The 26,434-nt window shown below is 42.7% G+C and overlaps 1 protein-coding gene across 1 annotated transcript in view; it reads right to left on the bottom strand.

Annotated features, from left to right (window-relative positions):
* LOC128700220 (uncharacterized) overlaps window positions 1-26,434 on the bottom strand; it is a 132,576-nt gene that overhangs the window by 7,563 nt on the left and 98,579 nt on the right. The window contains exon 5 of the mRNA XM_070100651.1: window positions 15,642-15,740. Coding sequence (XP_069956752.1) covers window positions 15,642-15,740 — 99 coding nt within the window. The remainder of the gene's footprint in view (window positions 1-15,641; window positions 15,741-26,434) is intronic.

The following is a 26,434-nucleotide window of genomic DNA, read 5'->3' as shown; positions in this document are numbered from 1 at the left end:
TGAGGAGGAGGTGAAGAAACTGCTAAGGGACATCGATACCTCAAAGGCAATGGGACCAGACAAGATCTCCCCGTGGGTCCTTAGAGAGGGAGCAGATATGTTGTGCGTGCCACTTACCACAATCTTCAACACATCCCTGGAAACTGGGCAACTACCTGAGGTATGGATGACGGCAAATGTAGTTCCCATTTTTAAAAAAGGAGACAGAAAAGAGGCACTAAACTATAGACCTGTGTCATTGACGTGTATAGTATGCAAAATTATGGAGAAGATTATCAGGAGGAGAGTGGTGGAGCACCTGGAACGGAACAGGAGTATAAATGCCAACCAGCACGGATTCACGGAAGGCAAATCCTGTGTCACAAACCTTCTGGAGTTTTATGATAAAATAACAGAAGTAAGACAAGAGAGAGAGGGGTGGGTTGATTGCATCTTCTTGGACTGCAAGAAGGCCTTTGACACAGTTCCTCACAAGAGATTAGTGCAGAAGCTAGAGCATCAGGCGCATATAACAGGAAGGGCACTGCAATGGATCAGAGAATACCTGACAGGGAGGCAACAACGAGTCATGGTACGTAATGATGTATCACAGTGGGCACCTGTGACGAGCGGGGTCCCACAGGGGTCGGTCCTAGGACCAGTGCTATTTTTGGTATATGTGAACGACATGACAGAAGGGTTAGACTCAGAAGTGTCCCTGTTTGCAGATGATGTGAAGTTAATGAGGAGAATTAAATCTGATGAGGACCAGGCAGGACTTCAAAGAGACCTGGACAGACTGGACACCTGGTCCAGCAAATGGCTTCTCGAATTTAATCCTGCCAAATGCAAAGTCATGAAGATGGGGGAGGGGCACAGAAGACCACAGACAGAGTATAGGCTAGGTGGCCAAAGACTGCAAACCTCACTCAAGGAGAAAGATCTTGGGGTGAGTATAACACCGAGCATGTCTCCGGAAGCACACATCAATCAGATAACTGCTGCAGCATATGGGCGCCTGGCAAACCTGAGAACAGCATTCCGATACCTTAGTAAGGAATCATTCAAGACACTGTACACCGTGTATGTCAGGCCCATACTGGAGTATGCAGCACCTGTTTGGAACCCGCACTTGATAAAGCACGTCAAGAAACTAGAGAAAGTACAAAGGTTTGCGACAAGGTTAGTTCCAGAGCTAAGGGGAATGTCCTATGAGGAAAGATTAAGGGAAATCGGCCTGACCACACTGGAGGACAGGAGGGTCAGGGGAGACATGATAACGACATATAAAATACTGCGTGGAATAGACAAGGTGGACAAAGACAGGATGTTCCAGGGAGGGGACACAGAAACAAGAGGCCACAATTGGAAGTTGAAGACACAAATGAGTCAGAGAGATAGTAGGAAGTATTTCTTCAGTCATAGAGTTGTAAGGCAGTGGAATAGCCTAGAAAATGACGTAGTGGAGGCAGGAACCATACACAGTTTTAAGACGAGGTTTGATAAAGCTCATGGAGCGGGGAGAGAGAGGGCCTAGTAGCAACCGGTGAAGAGGCGGGGCCAGGAGCTAGGACTCAACCCCTGCAACCACAAATAGGTGAGTACAAATAGGTGAGTACACACACACACACACACACACACACACACACACACACACACACACACACACACACACACAGTCACACACACACACACACACACACACACACGCACACACACACACACACACACACATACACACACACACACACACACACACACACACACACACACACACACACACACACACACACACACACACACACACACATACACACACACACACACACACACACACACTCACACACACACACACACACACACACACACACACACACACACACACACACACTCACACACACACACACACACACACATACACACACACACACACACACACACATACACACACACACACACACACACACACACACACACACACACACACACACACACACACACACACACACACACACATCAGTTCAAAATGTTATTACCAGTAAGATAATAAAGACAACTATACCTGGAGTTTACCTGGAGAGAGTTTCGGGGGTCAACGCCCCCGCGGCCCGGTCTGTGACCAGGCCTCCTGGTGGATCAGCGCCTGATCAACCAGGCTGTTGCTGCTGGCTGCACGCAAACCAACGTACGAGCCACAGCCCGGCTGATCAGGAACTGACTTTAGGTGCTTGTCCAGTGCCAGCTTGAAGACTGCCAGGGGTCTGTTGGTAATCCCCCTTATGTGTGCTGGGAGGCAGTTGAACAGTCTCGGGCCCCTGACACTTATTGTATGGTCTCTTAACGTGCTAGTGACACCCCTGCTTTTCATTGGGGGGATGGTGCATCGTCTGCCAAGTCTTTTGCTATGGTCAATATCTTACTCAAACTTACTTATTTATGCATAAAAACGTCTTCAATGTACGCATCTATATTTACCGTTAAAATCTATGAACATTTTTGCTCCAGAAGTCAGTGCCTTTTTGATGGAATCTGTGCATATATTGTGGATGAGTCCGGAGTAGAAAAAGAAATATGTCTTATGTTACTCACCAAGACGGGCAAGCAAGGCAGTAAGTCAAGATCCAGTGTTAACATCGTGCTGAAGTTATTATCAGTTAAGTACACTGTGCTTGTTTAGTACAGTTAGTATCAGTTATGTACACTGCTTGGTTAGTACAGTTATGTACTCTCTGACACACTCTAGTGGTTCTTATCTGACAATACGTTGTATTTTGTCTAATAACGTTCGAAATCCGGCTTGAGGAGATTGTATTGTGAGGCATTTGTTGTGTACTCACCGTTTTGTGGTTGCAGGGGTCGAGTCTTAGCTCCTGGCCCTGCCTCTTCGCTGGTTGCTACTGGGTCCTCTCTCTCCCTGCTCCATGAGCTTTACCAAACCTCGTCTTAAAACTATGTATGGTTCCCGCCTCCACTACGTCACTTTCTAGGCTATTCCACGGCTTGACTACTCTATGACTGAAGAAATACTTCCTAACATCCCTTTGATTCATCTGAGTCTTCAACTTCCAATTGTGGCCTCTTGTTTCTGTCCCCTCCCTGGAACATCCTGTCTCTGTCCACCTTGTGTATTCCGCGCAGTATTTTATATGTCGTTATCATGTCTCCCCTGACCCTCCTGTCCTCCAGTGTCGTCAAGCCGATTTCCCTTAATCTTTCTTCATAGGACATTCCCCTTAGCTCTGGAACTAACCTTATCGCAAACCTTTGTACTTTCTGTAATTTCTTGACGTGCTAGACCAGGTGCGGGTACCAAACAGGTGCTGCATACTCCAGTATGGGCCTGACGTACACGGTGTACAGTGTCATGAACGATTCCTTACTAAGGTATCGGAACGCTGTTTTTAGGTTTGCCAGGCGCCCATATGCTGCAGCAATTATCTGGTTGATGTTTGCTTCCAGAGACATGCTCGGTGTTATACTCACCCCAACATCTTTCTCTTTGAGCGAGGTTTGCAGTCTTTGGCCACCTAGCCTATACTCTGTCTGCGGTCTTCTGTGCCCTTCCCCGATCTTCATGACTTTGCATTTGGTGGGGTTAAATTCGAGAAGCCAGTTGCTGGACCAGGTGTCCAGTCTGTCCAGGTCTCTTTGTAGTCCTACCTGATCCTCATCTGATTTAATTCTCCTCATTAACTTCACATCATCTGCGAACAGGGACACTTCTGAGTCTAACCCTTCCATCATGTCGTTCACATATACCAAAAATAGCACTGGTCCTAGGACCGACCCCTGTGGGACCCCGCTCGTCAAAGGCGCCCACTGTGATACCTCATCACTACCATGACTCGTTGTTGCTTCCGTGTCAGGTATTCTCTGATCCATTGCAGTGCCCTTCCTGTTATATGCGCCTGATCCTCTACATTTGCCATCTTCCATACGTCAGATAGTTTCCCAGTTTCCAGGGATGTGTTGAAGATTGTGGTAAGTGGCAGACACAGCATATCCGCTCCCTCTCTGAGGACCCACGGGGAGATGTTGTCCGGGCCCATTGCCTTTGAGGTATCACTGTCATATAGCAGCTTCTTCACCTCTTCCTCATTTGTATGTATGTCATCCAACACTTGTTAGTATATTCCTTGCTGGTGTCTCCCTTTGTTCTGTCCCCCCTGAGGCCTTCCTGTCTCCACTGTAAATACTTCCTTAAATCTCATATTGAGCTCCTCACATACTTCTTGATCGTTTCTTGTGAGTTCCCCACCTTCTTTCCTCAGCCTTATCACCTGGTCTTTGACTGTTGTCTTCCTCCTAATGTGGCCATACAGCAGTTTCGGGTCAAACTTGACTTTCGATGCTATGTCATTCTCGTACTGTCGCTGGGCCTCCCTCCTTATCTGTGCATACTCGTTTCTGGCTCTTCTACTAATCTCCTTATTTTCCTGGGTCCTTTGCCTCCTGTACCTTTTCCATTCTCTTGTGCACTTAGTTTTTGCCTCCCTGCACCTTCAGGTGTGTGTGTGTATGTGTGTGTGTGTGTGTGTGTCTGTCTGTGCGTGTGTGTGTGTGTGTGTGTGTGTGTGTGTGTGTGTGTGTGTGTGTGTGTGTGTGTGTGTGTGTGTGTGTGTGTGTGAGAGTGTGAGTGTACTCACCTAATTGTACTCACCTAATTGTGGTTGCAGGGGTCGAGACTCAGCTCCTGGCCCCGCCTCTTCACTGATCGCTACTAGGTCCTCTCCCTCTCTGCTTCCTGAGCTTTGTCATACCTCTTCTTAAAACTATGTATGGTTCCTGCCTCCACTACTTCACTTACTAGGCTATCCCACTTCCTGACGACTCTATGACTGAAGAAATACTTCCTAACGTCCCTGTGACTCGTCTGAGTCTTCAGCTTCCAGTTGTGACCCCTTGTCCCTGTGCCCCCTCTCTGGAACCTCCTATCTCTGTCCACCTTGTTTATTCCCCGCAGTATCTTGAATGTCGTTATCATGTCTCCCCTGACCCTTCTGTCCTCCAGTGTCGTCAGTCCGATTTCCCTCAACCTGTGTGTGTGTGTGTGTGTGTGTGTGTGTGTGAGTGTGTGTGTGTGTGTGTGTGTGTGTGTGTGTGTGTGTGTGTGTGTGTGTGTGTGTGTGTGTGTGTGTGTGTGTGTGTGTGTGTTCGTGTACTCACCTAATTGTGGTTGCAGGGGTCGAGACTCAGCTCCTGGCCCCGCCTCTTCACTGATCGCTACTGGGTCCTCTCTCTCTCTGCTTCCTGAGCTTTGTCATACCTCTTCTTAAAACTATGTATGGTTCCTGCCTCCACTACTTCACTTGCTAGGCTATTCCACTTGCTGACAACTCTATGACTGAAGAAATACTTCCTAACGTCACTGTGACTCGTCTGAGTCTTCAGCTTCCAGTTGTGACCCCTTGTCCCTGTGTCCCCTCTCTGGAACATCCTGTCTCTGTCCACCCTGTCTATTACCCGCAGTATCTTGTATGTCGTTATCATGTCTCCCCTGACCCTTCTGTCCTCCAGTGTCGTCAGTCCGATTTCCCTTAACCTTTCCTCGTACGACATTCCCTTGAGCTCTGGGACTAGCCTTGTTGCAAACCTTTGCAATTTCTCTAACTTCCTGACGTGCTTGACCAGGTGTGGGTTCCAGACTTGTGCTGCATACTCCAGTATGGGCCTAACATACACAGTGTACAGTGTCTTGAACGATTCCTTATTAAGGTATCGGAACGCTATTCTCAGGTTTGCCAGGCGCCCGTATGCTGCAGCGGTTATTTAGTTGATGTGTGTGTGCGTGTGTGTGTGTCTGTGTGTGCGTGTATTCACCTAATTATGGTTGCAAGGGTCTAGCCACAGCTCCTGGCCCCGTGTGTGTGTGTGTACTCACCTAGTATACACACGCACACACACACACACTCACGGGGCCAGGAGCTGTGACTCAACCCTTGCGTGTGTGTGTGTGTGTGTGTGTGTGTTCGTGTACTCACCTAATTGTGATTGCAGGGGTCGAGACTCAGCTCCTGGCCCCGCCTCTTCACGGAACGCTACGCTACCTCGTCTTAAACCTATGTATGGTTCCTGCCTCCACTACTTCACTTGCTAGACTATTCCACTTCCTGACTACTCTATGACTGAAGAAATACTTCCTAACATCACTTTGACTTATCTGAGTCTTCAACTTCCAATTGTGACCCCTTGTTTCTGTTTTCCCTCCCTGGAACATCCTGTCTGTCCACCTTGTCTATTCCATACAGTATATTGTATGTCGTTATCATGTCTCGTCTAACCCTCCTGTTCTCTAGTGTCATCAGGCCTATTTCCCCTAACCTTTCTTCTTAGGACATTCCCCTTACCTCTGGAACTAGCCTTGTTGCAAACCTTTGCACCTTCCCTAATTACATGACGTGTTTGATCCGGTGTGGGTTCCAAACTGGTGCTGCATACCTTATCTTACTGAGGTATCGGAATGCTATTCTCAGGTTTGCCAGGCGCCCATATGCTGCAGCAGTTATCTAGTTGATAAGTGCCTTCGGAAACGTGTTCGGTGTTATACTTGCCCCAAGATCTTTCTCCTTGAGTGAGGTTTGCAGTGTTTGTCCCCCTAGTCTATACTCTGTCTGCGGTCTTCTGTGCCCTTTCCCGATCTTCATGACTCTGCATTTGGCAGGGTTGAATTTAATTAAGAAGCCAGTTGCTGGACCAGGTGTCCAGTCTGTCCAGGTCTCTTTGTAGTCATGCCTGATCCTCATCTGCTTTAATTCTCGTCTTGCGTGCATGCGTGTGTGTGTGTGCGTGTGTATGTGTGTGTGTGTGTGTGTGTGTGTGTGTGTGTGTGTGTGTGTGTGTGTGTGTGTGTGTGTGTGTGTGTGTGCGTGTGTGTGTGTGTGTGTGTTGTGTGTGTGTGTGTGTATGTGTGTGTTTGTGTGTGTGTGTATGTGTGTGTGTGTGTGTGTGTGTGTGTGTGTGTACAGGGTCCTGAACGATTCCTTATTAAGATGTCGGAATGCTGTTCTGAGGTTTGCCAGCCGCCCATATGCTGCAGCAGTTATTTGGTTGATGTGCGCTTCAGGAGATGTGCCTGGTGTTATACTCACCCCAAGATCTTTTTTCTTGAGTGATGTTTGTAGTCTCTGGCCCCCTATACTGTACTCCGTCTGCGGTCTTCTTTGCCCTTCCCCAATCCTCATGACTTTGCACTTGTTGGGATTGAACTCCAGGAGCCAGTTGCTGGACCAGGTCTGCAGCCTGTCCAGATCCCTTTGTAGTTCTGCCTGGTCTTCGATCGAATGAACTCTTCTCATCAGCTTCACGTCATCTGCAAACAGGGACACCTCGGAGTTTATTCCTTCCGTCATGTCGTTCACAAATACCAGAAACAGCACTGGTCCTAGGACTGACCCCTGTGGGACCCCGCTGGTCACAGGTGCCCACTCTGACACCTCGCCACGTACCATGACTCGCTGCTGTCTTCCTGACAAGTATTCCCTGATCCATTGCAGTGCCTTCCCTGTTATCCCTGCTTGGTCCTCCAGTTTTTGCACTAATCTCTTGTGTGGAACTGTGTCAAAAGCCTTCTTGCAGTCCAAGAAAATGCAATCCACCCACCCCTCTCTCTCTTGTCTTACTGCTGTCACCATGTCATAGAACTCCAGTAGGTTTGTGACACAGGATTTCCCATCTCTGAAACCATGTTGGCTGCTGGTGATGAGGTCATTCCTTTCTAGATGTTCCACCATTCTTCTCCTGACAATCTTTTCCATGATTTTGCATACTATACATGTCAGTGACACTGGTCTGTAGTTTAGTGCTTCATGTTTGTCTCCTTTTTTAAAGATTGGGACCACATTTGCTGTCTTCCATGCCTCAGGCAATCTCCCTGTTTCGATAGATGTATTGAATATTGTTGTTAGGGGTACACATAGCGCCTCTGCTCCCTCTCTCAGGACCCATGGAGAGATGTTATCTGGCCCCATTGTCTTTGAGGTATCTAGCTCACTCAGAAGCCTCTTCACTTCTTCCTCGGTTGTGTGTACTGTGTCCAGCACATGGTGGTGTACCCCACCTCCCCATCTTTCTGGAGCCCCTTCTGTCTCCTCTGTGAACACTTCTTTGAATCTCTTGTTGAGTTCCTCATATACTTCACGGTCATTTCTTGTTGTCTCTCCTCCTTCCTTCCTTAGCCTGATTACCTGGTCCTTAACGGTTGTTTTCTTCCTGATGTGGCTGTATAACAGCTTCGGGTCAGATTTGGCTTTTGCTGCTATGTCGTTTTCATATTGACGTAGGGCCTCCCTTCTTATCTGTGCATATTCGTTTCTGGCTCTACGACTGCTCTCCTTATTCTCCTGGGTCCTTTGCCTTCTATATTTCTTCCATTCCCTAGCACACTTGGTTTTTGCCTCCTTGCATCTTTGGGTGAACCATGGGCTCATCCTGGCTTTTTCATTATTCCTGTTACCCTTGGGTACAAACCTCTCCTCAGCCTCCTTGCACATTGTTGCTACATATTCCATCATCTCATTAACTGGCTTCCCTGCCAGTTCTCTGTCCCACTGAACCCCGTTCAGGAAGTTCCTCATTCCTGTGTAGTCCCCTTTATTGTAGTTTGGCTTCATTCGTCCTGGCCTTCCTGCTTCTCCCTCCACTTGTAGCTCTACTGTGTATTCGAAGCTTAAAACCACATGGTCACTGGCCCCAAGGGGTCTTTCATATGTGATGTCCTCGATATCTGCACTACTCAAGGTGAATACTAAGTCCAGCCTTGCTGGTTCATCCTCTCCTCTCTCTCTTGTAGTGTCCCTTACGTGTTGGCACATGAAGTTTTCCAGTACCACCTCCATCATCTGTGTGTGTGTGTGTGTGTGTGTGTGTGTGTGTGTGTGTGTGTGTGTGTGTGTGTGTGTGTGTGTGTGTGTGTGTGTGTGTGTGTGTGTATGTGTGTGTGTGTGTGTGTGTGTGTGTGTGTGTGTATGTGTGTGTGTGTGTGTGTGTGTGTGTGTGTGTGTGTGTGTGTGTGTGTGTGTGTGTGTGTGTGTGTGTGTGTGTGTGTGTGTGTGTGTGTGTGTGTGCTGCTGCTAAAACTTTGTAAATATTGCATCGATTTTTTTGCCAACAAATTTGTATTAAATTTTTTTACCAAAAACGTTCGCATATTTTGTTTATTTTAGCAATTTGTATTAAGTTTAAAGTCTGACTGCTCAACAATTTATATTAAGTTTAAAGTCTGACTGCTCAACAATTTATATTAAGTTTAAAGTCTGACTGCTCAACAATTTATATTAAGTTTAAAGTCTGACTGCTCAACAATTTATATTAAGTTTAAAGTCTGACTGCTCAACAATTTATATTAAGTTTAAAGTCTCACTACTCAACAATTTATATTAAGTTTAAAGTCTGACTACTCAACAATTTATATTAAGTTTAAAGTCTCACTACTCAACAATTTATATTAAGTTTAAAGTCTCACTACTCAACAATTTATATTAAGTTTAAGTCTGACTGCTCAACAATTTATATTAAGTTTAAAGTCTGACTGCTCAACAATTTATATTAAGTTTAAAGTCTGACTGCTCAACAATTTATATTAAGTTTAAAGTCTGACTGCTCAACAATTTATATTAAGTTTAAAGTCTGACTGCTCAGCAATTTATATTAAGTTTAAAGTCTGACTGCTCAACAATTTATATTAAGTTTAAAGTCTCACTACTCAACAATTTATATTAAGTTTAAAGTCTGACTACTCAACAATTTATATTAAGTTTAAAGTCTCACTACTCAACAATTTATATTAAGTTTAAAGTCTCACTACTCAACAATTTATATTAAGTTTAAAGTCTGACTGCTCAACAATTTATATTAAGTTTAAAGTCTGACTGCTCAACATTTTATATTAAGTTTAAAGTCTGACTGCTCAACAATTTATATTAAGTTTAAAGTCTCACTACTTAACAATTTATATTAAGTTTAAAGTCTGACTGCTCAACAATTTATATTAAATTTAAAGTCTCACTACTCAACAATTTATATTAAGTTTAAAGTCTCACTACTCAACAATTTATATTAAGTTTAAAGTCTGACTGCTCAACAATTTATATTAAGTTTAAAGTCTGACTACTCAACATTTTATATTAAGTTTAAAGTCTGACTACTCAACAATTTATATTAAGTTTAAAGTCTGACTGCTCAACATTTTATATTAAGTTTAAAGTCTGACTACTCAACAATTTATATTAAGTTTAAAGTCTGACTACTCAACATTTTATATTAAGTTTAAAGTCTGACTACTCAACAATTTATATTAAGTTTAAAGTCTGACTGCTCAACATTTTATATTAAGTTTAAAGTCTGACTACTCAACAATTTATATTAAGTTTAAAGTCTGACTGCTCAACAATTTATATTAAGTTTAAAGTCTCACTACTCAACAATTTATATTAAGTTTAAAGTCTGACTGCTCAACATTTTATATTAAGTTTAAAGTCTGACTGCTCAACAATTTATATTAAGTTTAAAGTCTCACTACTCAACAATTTATATTAAGTTTAAAGTCTGACTGCTCAACAATTTATATTAAGTTTAAAGTCTGACTGCTCAACAATTTATATTAAGTTTAAAGTCTGACTGCTCAACATTTTATATTAAGTTTAAAGTCTCACTACTCAACAATTTATATTAAGTTTAAAGTCTGACTACTCAACAATTTATATTAAGTTTAAAGTCTGACTACTCAACAATTTATATTAAGTTTAAAGTCTCACTACTCAACAATTTATATTAAGTTTAAAGTCTCACTACTCAACAATTTATATTAAGTGTACCAGACTCTAGTGCAATTGCAAGTACCATTTCAGTTTGTATTTTTATATTATAAGTTTATATTATAATTCCTACTCTAAGATTGTTTTCATATCTTAGTGACTATATTGTGTGTGCAGTTAGTGTATATTTCAATTATATTATTGTTCAAGGCCCTTAACTATCTTTTGCTAACTAGTACCAACTACCTCATATATCTTTTTTCTTTTTTTTTTTTTTTCTTTTTTTCTTTTTTTTTTGCTACCTTAACTTGTATATTTTATCTTGTCAATTTAAATCTAGTTATACTCTAATTCTTGTAAACAACTTATATATCACCTTAGTGCAATTACAATTGAGAGTCTTGTGCCTTTTTTATATTATTAGATTAAACTCAGTTGTACTATAGTCAATACCAAATTCATTATATTAGACCATAGTGCAATTACTAGTGAGAGACTGGTGCTATTTTTAATTTGTATTTTTATATTATTAGATTAAATCTAGTTGTACTATAGCTCATTCTAGCTCAAAACAGAGACTCCACAAAAGTCATTATTAGACCTTAGTGCAATTACAAGTGAGAGTCTTGTTCTATTTTAAATTTGTATTTTTATATTACTAGTTTATACCTAGTTGTACTTTAGTTCATTCCAGCACAACACACAGACAACATCAACTTCATTATGTGTAGTAGTGACTATACCCTACATGACCAAAATACTCTAGCTATATACTTGTCCAAACTTCCTACCACTACAGATATCAGTACTAGAACTCAACACACAACTCAGGATATAAATAACCATAATTTAAACCTAGAAGATGATTGATCACGTTGACCCTGATCTAAACCTCCATAATCTGACACCCAATCAAAACCTATTGGAAAGTAACTGCCTTTATTACGCAGCATCACAAGCCAGCACTATCCTAAACAATGCTAAAAGCCTATCAGTACTTAACTACAACATCAGGTCCTTAAGCAAACACTATGATGACCTCCTGGCACTCCTTGAATCACTAAAGACACTCTTCTCCTGCATTATTCTTACTGAGACCTGGCTTGAGCAGGACACAATAGATATCTACCCTCTACCAAGATACACAGCAATTCACAACTGCAGACCAAACCAAGTTGGGGGTGGTATAGCAATCTATTACTCTAACCAATTATCTTGTCTTAGCACCACTTGCTTTAGTGAAGAATATAGGGAATACATTTTTGCTAATTTTACTGTAAAAAACCTTAAGACACCCATAACAATCGGTGCCATTTACCGGATACCTCACACAAACATCCCAAATTTCAGTGAGAAATTAAAGTCACTAATAACAAACAGACAAATGAATAAGCACCACCTTCTCTTAGCTGGAGACTTCAACATCAACCTTGGCTTACTAGATGATCAGCCTGTAACTGATTTCATCAACAATATGAACAACACACTTCTCATACCAACAATAACTAAACCAACCAGGCTCACTGAGACAAGTGCAACCATAATAGACCACATATGGGCCAATATACTAGCCCCCCTTAAATCAGGGATAATCACAGATAGCACTACAGACCACTACCCTACCTTCCTCCTGACAAACATTAATAAACCACCACTTGAATACAACAAAGTCTCATTTAGACTCCATGACGAGGTCTCAATAAGGAAGTTCACAACTGACCTAGAGATTGTTGACTGGCCTACAGAATTCTCCAAGGCCAATGGTATTGATGACTGGACAGACATTTTTCTTAACAAATTACTTAGACTATACAACAAACATTGTCCTATGAAAACGAAACAGATCACAAACAAAAGGCTTGGTTGCCCATGGCTAACCAGCACCATTCTGAAATCCATTGACAAGAAACACCAATATGAAAAGCAATATAGACAGGGCTTAATACACAAAGATACTCTTAAACACTATTCATCAGCTCTCACCAAAGTAATAAAGAAAGGCAAACAACTATACTACTCCAGTAGATTCACAGACACTAGAGGAGATATAAAAAAGACCTGGAAAACACTCTCTCTGATTCTAGGGACCCACAAACTGAAAAAAACAAGAATATTGTTCTAACTAAACCTAATGAAACACCACTACATCCCATTGACACAGCTAACAAGATAAACGACTTCTTCTTAACCATAGGATCTAATCTCGCCAATAAAATCCCACATACTAATGCCCATGCCGGGGACTACCTAGATGGGAATTTCCCAAATTCCTTCTATCTTGCACCAACTGAGCCCTCGGAAGTCACCGAGATTATAAAGTCACTTAAAAACAACTCAGGGAATCTGTCTAATGTCCCACCATTACTGTACAAGCGAGCGGCCCATATCCTTTCGCATGCTATTTCATTACTTTTTAACAAGTCACTAGAAACTAGCACCTTCCCGAAACTACTCAAGATGGCAAGGGTTACACCAATACATAAAGGTGGTGACCCTACAGACTTAAACAACTATAGGCCAATATCAAACTTACCATTGCTATCCAAAATCTTTGAGAAACTCGTGCACAGGAGACTATATTCATTTATAACAGCACAAAACATACTCAACCCCTGCCAATTTGGATTTAGGAAAAGTAAAAGCACTAATGATGCAATCATAAAAATGCTAGATCTGCTTTACACAGCATTGGAAAATAAGGAATATCCACTAGGAATTTTTATTGACCTAAGAAAAGTTTTTGACACAGTAGACCACGACATCCTACTCCACAAACTTGACCATTACGGTATAAGAGGCCATGCGCTTGCTTATTTCAAATCTTACCTTACTAACAGGTATCAGTATGTTACCATTAAAGACACAGCATCAACAACGCGGCCACTTGATACTGGAGTTCCGCAGGGAAGTGTCCTTGGTCCCCTGCTCTTCCTCATATACATCAATGATCTTCCAAACGTATCCCAACACCTTTGCTGACGACATGACTTATGTCATCTCTCACCCTAATCTTGGCACCCTCAATACCATTGTTAACGCTACATAATGAGGGCAAATTCCTAGACCTATACCTTGACAACAACCTGAATTTCAGCACCCATATCCAACACATAACCAAAAAAGTATCCAAAACAGTTGGGATCCTCTCCAAGATACGATACTACGTGCCGCAAAATGCCCTTCTCACACTATACCACTCACTTATTTATCCATACCTCACCTATGCTATTTGTGCTTGGGGATCAACTGCAGCAACACACCTAAAGCCAATAATAACCCAACAAAAAGCTGCAGTAAGAATAACCACTAAATCCCATCCCTGGCAACACCCCCCCCCACTCTTCATAGATCTAAACTTACTCCCTGTTCAGTACATCCACACTTACTACTGTACAATCTACATCTACAGGACCTTAAACTCCAATATCAACCTTGACCTAAAACGCTTTCTTGATAGTTGTGACAGAACCCACAGGCATAACACCAGACACAAACATCTCTACGACATTCCCCATGTCCGACTAAACCTTTACAAAAATTCAATGTATATCAAAGGCCCTAAAATCTGGAACACCCTACCTGAGAACTCTAGAACTGCAGGCACATTCATCACCTTCAAAACTACCATTAGAAAACATCTTATCTCCATGATACACCCCATCAACTAACTACACGAATACCACCTGGTGGTTCACACTTACACTCACTCACTCATTTGACCATAAACAGAAATATTAATCTCAATCTTAAAATAATGAATCCTATTATACTCCAATACTGAAACTATGTACTGTGCCAAAACAAAAGCATTCACATTGCTAAACTCACAAATTAGTATTTAGTCACTTAGCCATAATACCAACTTACCTCATAATTTGTAATATTTTAAAATAAAGAATTAAACTAAGTCTGCCCGAAATGCCTAGCCATGCTAGGCGTTCTAGTGGTACACTCTGTAATCATTATTTAACTACATGTAAACCACACAACAACCAAATTCTGTAAATTCAACATTGTAATCTTTATAGAGAATAAACTTTGAATTTGAATTTGAATTTGAAGTTTAAAGTTTGACTACTCAACAATTTATATTAAGTTTAAAGTCTGACTGCTCAACAATTTATATTAAGTTTAAAGTCTCACTACTCAACAATTTATATTAAGTTTAAAGTCTGACTGCTCAACAATTTATATTAAGTTTAAAGTCTGACTGCTCAACAATTTATATTAAGTTTAAAGTCTGACTGCTGAACAATTTATATTAAGTTTAAAGTTTGACTACTCAACATTTTATATTGTTTAAAGTCTGACTACTCAACAGTTTATGTTAAGTTTAAAGTCTGACTGCTCAACAATTCAACAATAAATTATTCTTGTAGCGATAATAAAAACTTACAATAGCTAAGAAAACAGAACTGAAATTTTCCACTTTTATTTTCAGATGCACATTGTTGACAAAGAAATCTGGTGCGAGTGACATGATGACTTTGCAAGCACAAGAATGTTGCCAGGGAAAGCCAGAGTAAACCCTTGTTGCAGTTTGTGTCTCTCACACGTAAACAAACTCTCAGTTCAAGGCTTCCAATTAGCGCTGAATGATTTTTTTTACTGCCATAGAAGTTGACATATTTACAAGCCTATGCAAGTTTGTTTTCGTTCTTGAGGTCATAATGAGTCAGGATTAATCAGGATTCTCAGCGTGGCCAGCCACTTGACCAAAATAATAAATCACAGATTAATAAGAAGGCTCCAGGAAGACACTAACATGCAGTCAAGTCCCCCAGACAAGAGGACCTGGCAAGAAATTAACCAGTTTTAGTTTTTGCTTTTCATTTTATTTTTTATAGTGGGAGGCATCAAGACGTGCAGAGAGAGCAAAGCTTCTCAACATGTCATGCACCCTAGGCCTACCCTTTCGCTGCCTCCAACTAGGCCTACCCTTTTTCTTCTTGGTCTTCTTGCGGCTCTTCTCCGTCCCTTTCTCGTCGTCAAAGATATAATCAGGAAACCCTGTAAAAATGATCAAATGGAAGTGATAGGGAAAATGAGTAGATGAGTAATGTGGCTTCTTGGAGGAAGTGAATCAGTCCCTTGACTGAGAAATGTGAGGTACTCTGGCTGCTATTCCACCTTCACTACTGGTAACATAACCACTGAAGTAACTCCCTGAAGTCTGGAAACTAAAATAGGCTCAGAATACCTGAATCTGACCTCACAACATTACAGTTTAAACACAAGCACAATTCTAGATGCACTAACATTTACCTGAAAGATCAGGAAATTGTCAGTACCAGCTGTATGGTTGCTATCTTACATATATAGGAGAATGAGCACTACCAACTTGCTTGAAGAATGACTTACAAGGTTATTTAAGTGACATGCTTGCTGTGTGTCATACAAGGCCTTGAAGTGAAATGCTTGTTGACTGAGATGAAAGATTTTGAAAGTTACAAATGAGAGAATTTCTAAGCTTCACTTCATGCCTGAGTGACCCTGACAGCTCAGTGAGAGAAGTTCTAAGCTCCACTTCATGCCTGGAGTGACCTGGACAGGTCAGTGAGTTAAGTTCTAAGCTCCACTACATGCCTGGAGTGACCTGGACAGCTCAGTGCTTCAATAAGTGATCAAATTTGGTGCACAGGACGAACACTCAGTGTAAGAATGGGAGACACAGAGAATCTCACAGTGTAAAGTGTTACACATCACAAGGTTCTGGAGTGTTACACATCACAAGGTTCTGGAGTGTTACACATCACAAGGTTCTGGAGTGTTACACATCACAAGGTTCTGGAGTGTTACACATCACAAGGTTCTGGAGTGTTACACATCACAAGGTTCTGGAGTGTTACACATCACAAGGTTCTGGAGTGTTACACATCACAAGGTTCTGGAGTGTTACACATCACAAGGTTCTGGAGTGTTACACATCACAAGGTTCTGGAGTGTTACACATCACAAGGTTCTGGAGTGTTACACATCACAAGGTTCTGGAGTGTTACACATCACAAGGTTCTGGAGTGTTACACATCACAAGGTTCTGGAGTGTTACACATCACAAGGTTCTGGAGTGTTACACATCACAAGGTTCTGGAGTGTTACACATCACAAGGTTCTGGAGTGTTACACATCACAAGGTTCAGGAGTGTTACACATCACAAGGTTCTGGAGTGTTACACATCACAAGGTTCTGGAGAGTTACACATCAAAAGGTTCTGGAGTGTTACACATCACAAGGTTCTGGAGTGTTACACATCACAAGGTTTTGGAGTGTTACACATCACAAGGTTCTGGAGTGTTACACATCACAAGGTTCTGGAGTGTTACACATCACAAGGTTCTGGAGTGTTACACATCACAAGGTTCTGGAGTGTTACACATCACAAGGTTCTGGAGTGTTACACATCACAAGGTTCTGGAGTGTTACACATCACAAGGTTCTGGAGTGTTACACATCACAAGGTTCTGGAGTGTTACACATCAAAAGGTTCTGGAGTGTTACACATCACAAGGTTCTGGAGTGTTACACATCACAAGGTTCTGGAGTGTTACACATCACAAGGTTCTGGAGTGTTACACATCACAAGGTTCTGGAGTGTTACACATCACAAGGTTCTGGAGTGTTACACATCACAAGGTTCTGGAGTGTTACACATCACAAGGTTCTGGAGTGTTACACATCACAAGGTTCTGGAGTGTTACACATCACAAGGTTCTGGAGTGTTACACATCACAAGGTTCTGGAGTGTTACACATCACAAGGTTCTGGAGTGTTACACATCACAAGGTTCTGGAGTGTTACACATCACAAGGTTCTGGAGTGTTACACATCACAAGGTTCTGGAGTGTTACACATCACAAGGTTCTGGGGTGTTACACATCATAAGGTTCAGGAGTGTTACACAACACAAGGTTCTGGAGTGTTACACATCACAAGGTTCTGGAGTGTTACACATCACAAGGTTCTGGAGTGTTACACATCACAAGGTTCTGGAGTGTTACACATCACAAGGTTCTGGAGTGTTACACATCACAAGGTTCTGGAGTGTTACACATCACAAGGTTCTGGAGGTACACATCTGGAGTGTTACACATCACAAGGTTCCGGAGTGTTACACATCACAAGGTTCTGGAGTGTTACACATCACAAGGTTCTGGAGTGTTACACATCACAAGGTTCTGGAGTGTTACACATCACAGGAGTGTTACACATGTTACACATCACAAGGTTCTGGAGTGTTCACATCAAAAGGTTCTGGAGTGTTACACATCACAAGGTTCTGGAGTGTTACACATCACAAGGTTCTGAAGTGTTACACATCACAAGGTTCTGGAGTGTTACATATCACAAGGTTCTGGAGTGTTTCACATCACAAGGTTCTGGAGTGTTACACATCACTGGAGTGTTACACATCACAAGGTTCTGGAGTGTTGCACATCACAAGGTTCTGGAGTGTTACACATCACAAGGTTCAGGAGTGTTACACATCACAAGGTTCTGGAGTGTTCTGGAGTGTTACACATCACAAGGTTCTGGAGTGTTACACATGGAGTGTTACACATCACAAGGTTCTGGAGTGTTGCACATCACAAGGTTCTGGAGAGTTACATATCACAAGGTTCAGGAGTGTTACACATCACAAGGTTCTGGAGTGTTACACATCACAAGGTTCTGGAGTGTTACACATCACAAGGTTCTGGAGTGTTACACATCACAAGGTTCAGGAGTGTTACACATCACAAGGTTCAGGAGTGTTACACATCACAAGGTTCTGGAGTGTTACACATCACAAGGTTCTGGAGTGTTACACATCACAAGGTTCTGGAGTGTTACACATCACAAGGTTCAGGAGTGTTACACATCACAAGGTTCAGGAGTGTTACACATCACAAGGTTCTGGAGTGTTACACATCACAAGGTTCTGGAGTGTTACACATCACAAGGTTCTGGAGTGTTACACATCACAAGGTTCTGGAGTGTTACACATCACAAGGTTCTGGAGTGTTACACATCACAAGGTTCTGGAGTGTTACACATCACAAGGTTCTGGAGTGTTACACATCACAAGGTTCTGGAGTGTTACACATCACAAGGTTCTGGAGTGTTACACATCACAAGGTTCAGGAGTGTTACACATCACAAGGTTCAGGAGTGTTACACATCACAAGGTTCTGGAGTGTTACACATCACAAGGTTCTGGAGTGTTACACATCACAAGGTTCTGGAGTGTTACACATCACAAGGTTCTGGAGTGTTACACATCACAAGGTTCTGGAGTGTTACACATCACAAGGTTCTGGAGTGTTACACATCACAAGGTTCTGGAGTGTTACACATCACAAGGTTCTGGAGTGTTACACATCACAAGGTTCTGGAGTGTTACACATCACAAGGTTCAGGAGTGTTACACATCACAAGGTTCTGGAGTGTTACACATCACAAGGTTCTGGAGTGTTACACATCACAAGGTTCTGGAGTGTTACACATCACAAGGTTCTGGAGTGTTACACATCACAAGGTTCTGGAGTGTTACACATCACAAGGTTCTGGAGTGTTACACATCACAAGGTTCTGGAGTGTTACACATCACAAGGTTCTGGAGTGTTACACATCACAAGGTTATGGAGTGTTACACATCACAAGGTTCTGGAGTGTTACACATCACAAGGTTCTGGAGTGTTACACATCACAAGGTTCTGGAGTGTTACACATCACAAGGTTCTGGAGTGTTACACATCACAAAGTTCTGGAGTGTTACACATCACAAGGTTCTGGAGTGTTACACATCACAAGGTTCTGGAGTGTTACACATCACAAGGTTCTTGAGTGTTACACATCACAAGGTTCTGGAGTTACACATCACAAGGTTCTGGAGTGTTACACATCACAAGGTTCTGGAGTGTTACACATCACAAGGTTCTGGAGTGTTGCACATCACAAGGTTCTGGAGTGTTACACATCACAAGGTTCTGGAGTGTTACACATCACAAGGTTCTGGAGTGTTACACATCACAAGGTTCTGGAGTGTTACACATCACAAGGTTCTGGAGTGTTACACATCACAAGGTTCTGGAGTGTTACACATCACAAGGTTCTGGAGTGTAACACATCACAAGGTTCTGGAGTGTTACACATCACAAGGTTCTGGAGTGTTGCACATCACAAGGTTCTGGAGTGTTGCACATCACAAGGTTCTGGAGCGTTACACATCACAAGGTTCTGGAGTGTTGCACATCACAAGGTTCTGGAGTGTTACACATCACAAGGTTCTGGAGTGTTGCACATCACAAGGTTCTGAAGTGTTACACATCACAAGGTTCTGGAGTGTTACACATCACAAGGTTCTGGAGTGTTGCACATCACAAGGTTCTGGAGCGTTACACATCACAAGGTTCTGGAGTGTTGCACATCGCAAGGTTCTGGAGTGTTGCACATCACAAGGTTCTGGAGCGTTACACATCACAAGGTTCTGGAGTGTTACACATCACAAGGTTCAGGAGTGTTACACATCACAAGGTTCTGGAGTGTTACACATCACAAGGTTCTGGAGAGTTACACATCAAAAGGTTCTGGAGTGTTACACATCACAAGGTTCTGGAGTGTTACACATCACAAGGTTCTGGAGAGTTACACATCAAAAGGTTCTGGAGTGTTACACATCACAAGGTTCTGGAGTGTTACACATCACAAGGTTATGGAGTGTTACACATCACAAGGTTCTGGAGTGTTACACATCACAAGGTTCTGGAGTGTTACACATCACAAGGTTCTGGAGTGTTACACATCACAAGGTTCTGGAGTGTTACACATCACAAGGTTCTGGAGTGTTACACATCACAAGGTTCTGGAGTGTTACACATCACAAGGTTCTGGAGTGTTACACATCACAAGGTTCTGGAGTGTTACACATCACAAGGTTCTGGAGTGTTACACATCACAAGGTTCTGGAGTGTTACACATCACAAGGTTCTGGAGTGTTACACATCACAAGGTTCTGGAGTGTTACACATCACAAGGTTCTGGAGTGTTACACATCACAAGGTTCTGGAGTGTTACACATCACAAGGTTCTGGAGTGTTACACATCACAAGGTTCTGGAGTGTTACACATCACAAGGTTCAGGAGTGTTACACATCACAAGGTTCAGGAGTGTTACACATCACAAGGTTCAGGAGTGTTACACATCACAAGGCTCAGGAGTGTTACACATCACAAGGTTCAGGAGTGTTACACATCACAAGGTACTGGAGTGTTACACATTACAAGGTTCAAGAGTATTACACATCACAAGGTTCTGGAGTGTTACACATCACAAGGTTCAGGAGTGTTACACATCACTAGGTTCAGGAGTGTTACACATCACAAGGTTCAGGAGTGTTACACATCACAAGGCTCAGGAGTGTTACACATCACAAGGTTCAGGAGTGTTACACATCACAAGGTACTGGAGTGTTACACATTACAAGGTTCAGGAGTGTTACACATCACAAGGTTCTGGAGTGTTACACATCACAAGGTTCAGGAGTGTTACACATCACAAGGTTCAGGAGTGTTACACATCACAAGTTTCAGGAGTGTTACACATCACAAGGTTCTGGAGTGTTACACATCACAAGGTTCTGGAGTGTTACACATCACAAGGTTCTGGAGTGTTACACATCACAAGGTTCAGGAGTGTTACACATCACAAGGTTCAGGAGTGTTACACATCACAAGGTTCTGGAGTGTTACACATCACAAGGTTCTGGAGTGTTACACATCACAAGGTTCTGGAGTGTTACACATCACAAGGTTCTGGAGTGTTACACATCACAAGGTTCTGGAGTGTTACACATCACAAGGTTCTGGAGTGTTACACATCACAAGGTTCTGGAGTGTTACACATCACAAGGTTCTGGAGTGTTACACATCACAAGGTTCTGGAGTGTTACACATCACAAGGTTCTGGAGTGTTACACATCACAAGGTTCTGGAGTGTTACACATCACAAGGTTCTGGAGTGTTACACATCACAAGGTTCTGGAGTGTTACACATCACAAGGTTCTGGAGTGTTACACATCACAAGGTTCTGGAGTGTTACACATCACAATGTTCTGGAGTGTTACACATCACAAGGTTCTGGAGTGTTACACATCACAAGGTTCAGGGTGTTACACATCACAAGGTTCAAGAGTATTACACATCACAAGGTTCTGGAGTGTTACACATCACAAGGTTCTGGAGTGTTACACATCACAAGGTTCCGGAGTGTTACACAATGTTCTGGAGTGTTACATATCACAAGGTTCAGGAGTGTTACACATCACAAGGTTCTGGAGTGTTACACATCACAAGGTTCTGGAGTGTTACACATCACAAGGTTCTGGAGTGTTACACATCACAAGGTTCTGGAGTGTTACACATCACAAGGTTCTGGAGTGTTACACATCACAAGGTTCTGGAGTGTTACACATCGCAAGGTTGTGGAGTGTTACACATCACAAGGTTCTGGAGTGTTACACATCACAAGGTTCTGGAGTGTTACACATCACAAGGTTCTGGAGTGTTACACATCACAAGGTTCTGGAGTGTTACACATCACAAGGTTCTGGAGTGTTACACATCACAAGGTTCTGGAGTGTTACACATCACAAGGTTCTGGAGTGTTACACATCACAAGGTTCTGGAGAGTTACACAAGGTTCTGGAGTGTTACACATCACAAGGTTCAGGAGTGTTACACATCACAAGGTTCAGGAGTGTTACACATCACAAGGTTCAGGAGTGTTACACATCACAAGGTTCTGGAGTGTTACACATCACAAGGTTCAGGAGTGTTACACATCACAAGGTTCTGGAGTGTTACACATCACAAGGTTCAGGAGTGTTACACATCACAAGGTTCAGGAGTGTTACACATCACAAGGTTCAGGAGTGTTACACATCACAAGGTTCTGGAGTGTTACACATCACAAGGATCTGGAGTGTTACACATCACAAGGTTCTGGAGTGTTACACATCACAAGGTTCAGGAGTGTTACACATCACAAGTTTCAGGAGTGTTACACATCACAAGGTTCTGGAGTGTTACACATCACAAGGATCTGGAGTGTTACACATCACAAGGTTCTGGAGTGTTACACATCACAAGGTTCAGGAGTGTTACACATCACAAGGTTCAGGAGTGTTACACATCACAAGGTTCTGGAGTGTTACACATCACAAGGTTCTGGAGTGTTACACATCACAAGGTTCTGGAGTGTTACACATCACAAGGTTCTGGAGTGTTACGCATCACAAGGTTCTGGAGTGTTACACATCACAAGGTTCAGGAGTGTTACGTATCACAAGGTTCTGGAGTGTTATGCATCACAAGGTTCTGGAGTGTTACGCATCACAAGGTTCAGGAGTGTTACGCATCACAAGGTTCTGGAGTGTTACACATCACAAGGTTCTGGAGTGTTACGCATCGCAAGGTTCTGGAGTGTTACACATCACAAGGTTCAGGAGTGTTACACATCACAACGTTCAGGAGTGTTATGCATCACAAGGTTCTGGAGTGTTACACATCACAAGGTTCTGGAGTGTTACACATCACAAGGTTCTGGAGTGTTACACATCACAAGGTTCTGGAGTGTTACACATCACAAGGTTCAGGAGTGTTACACATCACAAGGTTCTGGAGTGTTGCACATCACAAGGATCAGGAGTGTTACACATCACAAGGTTCTGGAGTGTTACACATCACAAGGTTCTGGAGTGTAACACATCACAAGGTTCTGGAGTGTTACACATCACAAGGTTCTGGAGTGTTACACATCACAAGGTTCTGGAGTGTTACACATCACAAGGTTCTGGAGTGTTGCACATCACAAGGTTCAGGAGTGTTACACATCACAAGGTTCTGGAGTGTTACACATCACAAGGTTCTGGAGTGTTGCACATCACAAGGTTCTGGAGTGTTACACATCACAAGGTTCTTGAGTGTAACACATCACAAGGTTCAGGAGTGTTACACATCACAAGGTTCTGGAGTGTTGCACATCACAAGGTTCTGGAGTGTTACACATCACAAGGTTCTGGAGTGTTACACATCACAAGGTTCTGGAGTGTTGCACATCACAAGGTTCTGGAGTGTTACACATCACAAGGTTCTGGAGTGTTACACATCACAAGGTTCTGGAGTGTTACACATCACAAGGTTCTGGAGTGTTACACATCACAAGGTTCTGGAGTGTTACACATCACAAGGTTCTGGAGTGTTACACATCACAAGGTTCTGGAGTGTTCACAAGGTTCACATCACAAGGTTCTGGAGTGTTACACATCACAAGGTTCTGGAGTGTTTCACATCACAAGGTTCTGGAGTGTTACACATCACAAGGTTCTGGAGTGTTACACATCACAAGGTTCTGGAGTGTTACACATCACAAGGTTCTGGAGTGTTACACATCACAAGGTTCTGGAGTGTTACACATCACAAGGTTCTGGAGTGTTACACATCACAAGGTTCTGGAGTGTTACACATCACAAGGTTCTGGAGTGTTACACATCACAAGGTTCTGGAGTGTTACACATCACAAGGTTCTGGAGTGTTGCACATCACAAGGTTCTGGAGTGTTACACATCACAAGGTTCTGGAGTGTTACACATCACAAGGTTCTGGAGTGTTGCACATCACAAGGTTCTGGAGCGTTACACATCACAAGGTTCTGGAGTGTTGCACATCACAAGGTTCTGGAGTGTTGCACATAACAAGGTTCTGGAGTGTTACACATCACAAGGTTCTGGAGTGTTACACATCACAAGGTTCTGGAGTGTTACACATCACAAGGTTCTGGAGTGTTACACATCACAAGGTTCTGGAGTGTTACACATCACAAGGTTCTGGAGTGTTACACATCACAAGGTTCTGGAGTGTTACACATCACAAGGTTCTGGAGTGTTACACATCACAAGGTTCTGGAGTGTTACACATCACAAGGTTCTGGAGTGTTACACATCACAAGGTTCTGGAGTGTTACACATCACAAGGTTCTGGAGTGTTACACATCACAAGGTTCTGGAGTGTTACACATCACAAGGTTCTGGAGTGTTACACATCACAAGGTTCTGGAGTGTTACACATCACAAGGTTCTGGAGTGTTACACATCACAAGGTTCTGGAGTGTTACACATCACAAGGTTCTGGAGTGTTACACATCACAAGGTTCTGGAGTGTTACACATCACAAGGTTCTGGAGTGTTACACATCACAAGGTTCTGGAGTGTTACACATCACAAGGTTCTGGAGTGTTACACATCACAAGGTTCTGGAGTGTTACACATCACAAGGTTCTGGAGTGTTACACATCACAAGGTTCTGGAGTGTTACACATCACAAGGTTCTGGAGTGTTACACATCACAAGGTTCTGGAGTGTTACACATCACAAGGTTCTGGAGTGTTACACATCACAAGGTTCTGGAGTGTTACACATCACAAGGTTCTGGAGTGTTACACATCACAAGGTTCAAGGTACACATCACAGGGAGTGTTACACATCACAAGGCTCAGGAGTGTTACACATCACAAGGTTCAGGAGTGTTACACATCACAAGGTACTGGAGTGTTACACATTACAAGGTTCAAGAGTATTACACATCACAAGGTTCTGGAGTGTTACACATCACAAGGTTCAGGAGTGTTACACATCACTAGGTTCAGGAGTGTTACACATCAGAAGGTTCAGGAGTGTTACACATCACAAGGCTCAGGAGTGTTACACATCACAAGGTTCAGGAGTGTTACACATCACAAGGTACTGGAGTGTTACACATTACAAGGTTCAGGAGTGTTACACATCACAAGGTTCTGGAGTGTTACACATCACAAGGTTCAGGAGTGTTACACATCACAAGGTTCAGGAGTGTTACACATCACAAGTTTCAGGAGTGTTACACATCACAAGGTTCTGGAGTGTTACACATCACAAGGATCTGGAGTGTTACACATCACAAGGTTCTGGAGTGTTACACATCACAAGGTTCAGGAGTGTTACACATCACAAGTTTCAGGAGTGTTACACATCACAAGGTTCTGGAGTGTTACACATCACAAGGATCTGGAGTGTTACACATCACAAGGTTCTGGAGTGTTACACATCACAAGGTTCAGGAGTGTTACACATCACAAGGTTCAGGAGTGTTACACATCACAAGGTTCTGGAGTGTTACACATCACAAGGTTCTGGAGTGTTACACATCACAAGGTTCTGGAGTGTTACACATCACAAGGTTCTGGAGTGTTACGCATCACAAGGTTCTGGAGTGTTACACATCACAAGGTTCAGGAGTGTTACGTATCACAAGGTTCTGGAGTGTTATGCATCACAAGGTTCTGGAGTGTTACGCATCACAAGGTTCAGGAGTGTTACGCATCACAAGGTTCTGGAGTGTTACACATCACAAGGTTCTGGAGTGTTACGCATCGCAAGGTTCTGGAGTGTTACACATCACAAGGTTCAGGAGTGTTACACATCACAACGTTCAGGAGTGTTATGCATCACAAGGTTCTGGAGTGTTACACATCACAAGGTTCTGGAGTGTTACACATCACAAGGTTCTGGAGTGTTACACATCACAAGGTTCTGGAGTGTTACACATCACAAGGTTCAGGAGTGTTACACATCACAAGGTTCTGGAGTGTTGCACATCACAAGGATCAGGAGTGTTACACATCACAAGGTT

This window comes from Cherax quadricarinatus, chromosome 74, assembly GCF_038502225.1.
Source record: "Cherax quadricarinatus isolate ZL_2023a chromosome 74, ASM3850222v1, whole genome shotgun sequence".
In the NCBI taxonomy this organism is placed as follows: Eukaryota; Metazoa; Arthropoda; class Malacostraca; order Decapoda; family Parastacidae; genus Cherax; species Cherax quadricarinatus.
This window is presented reverse-complemented; position numbering and strand designations above follow the sequence as displayed.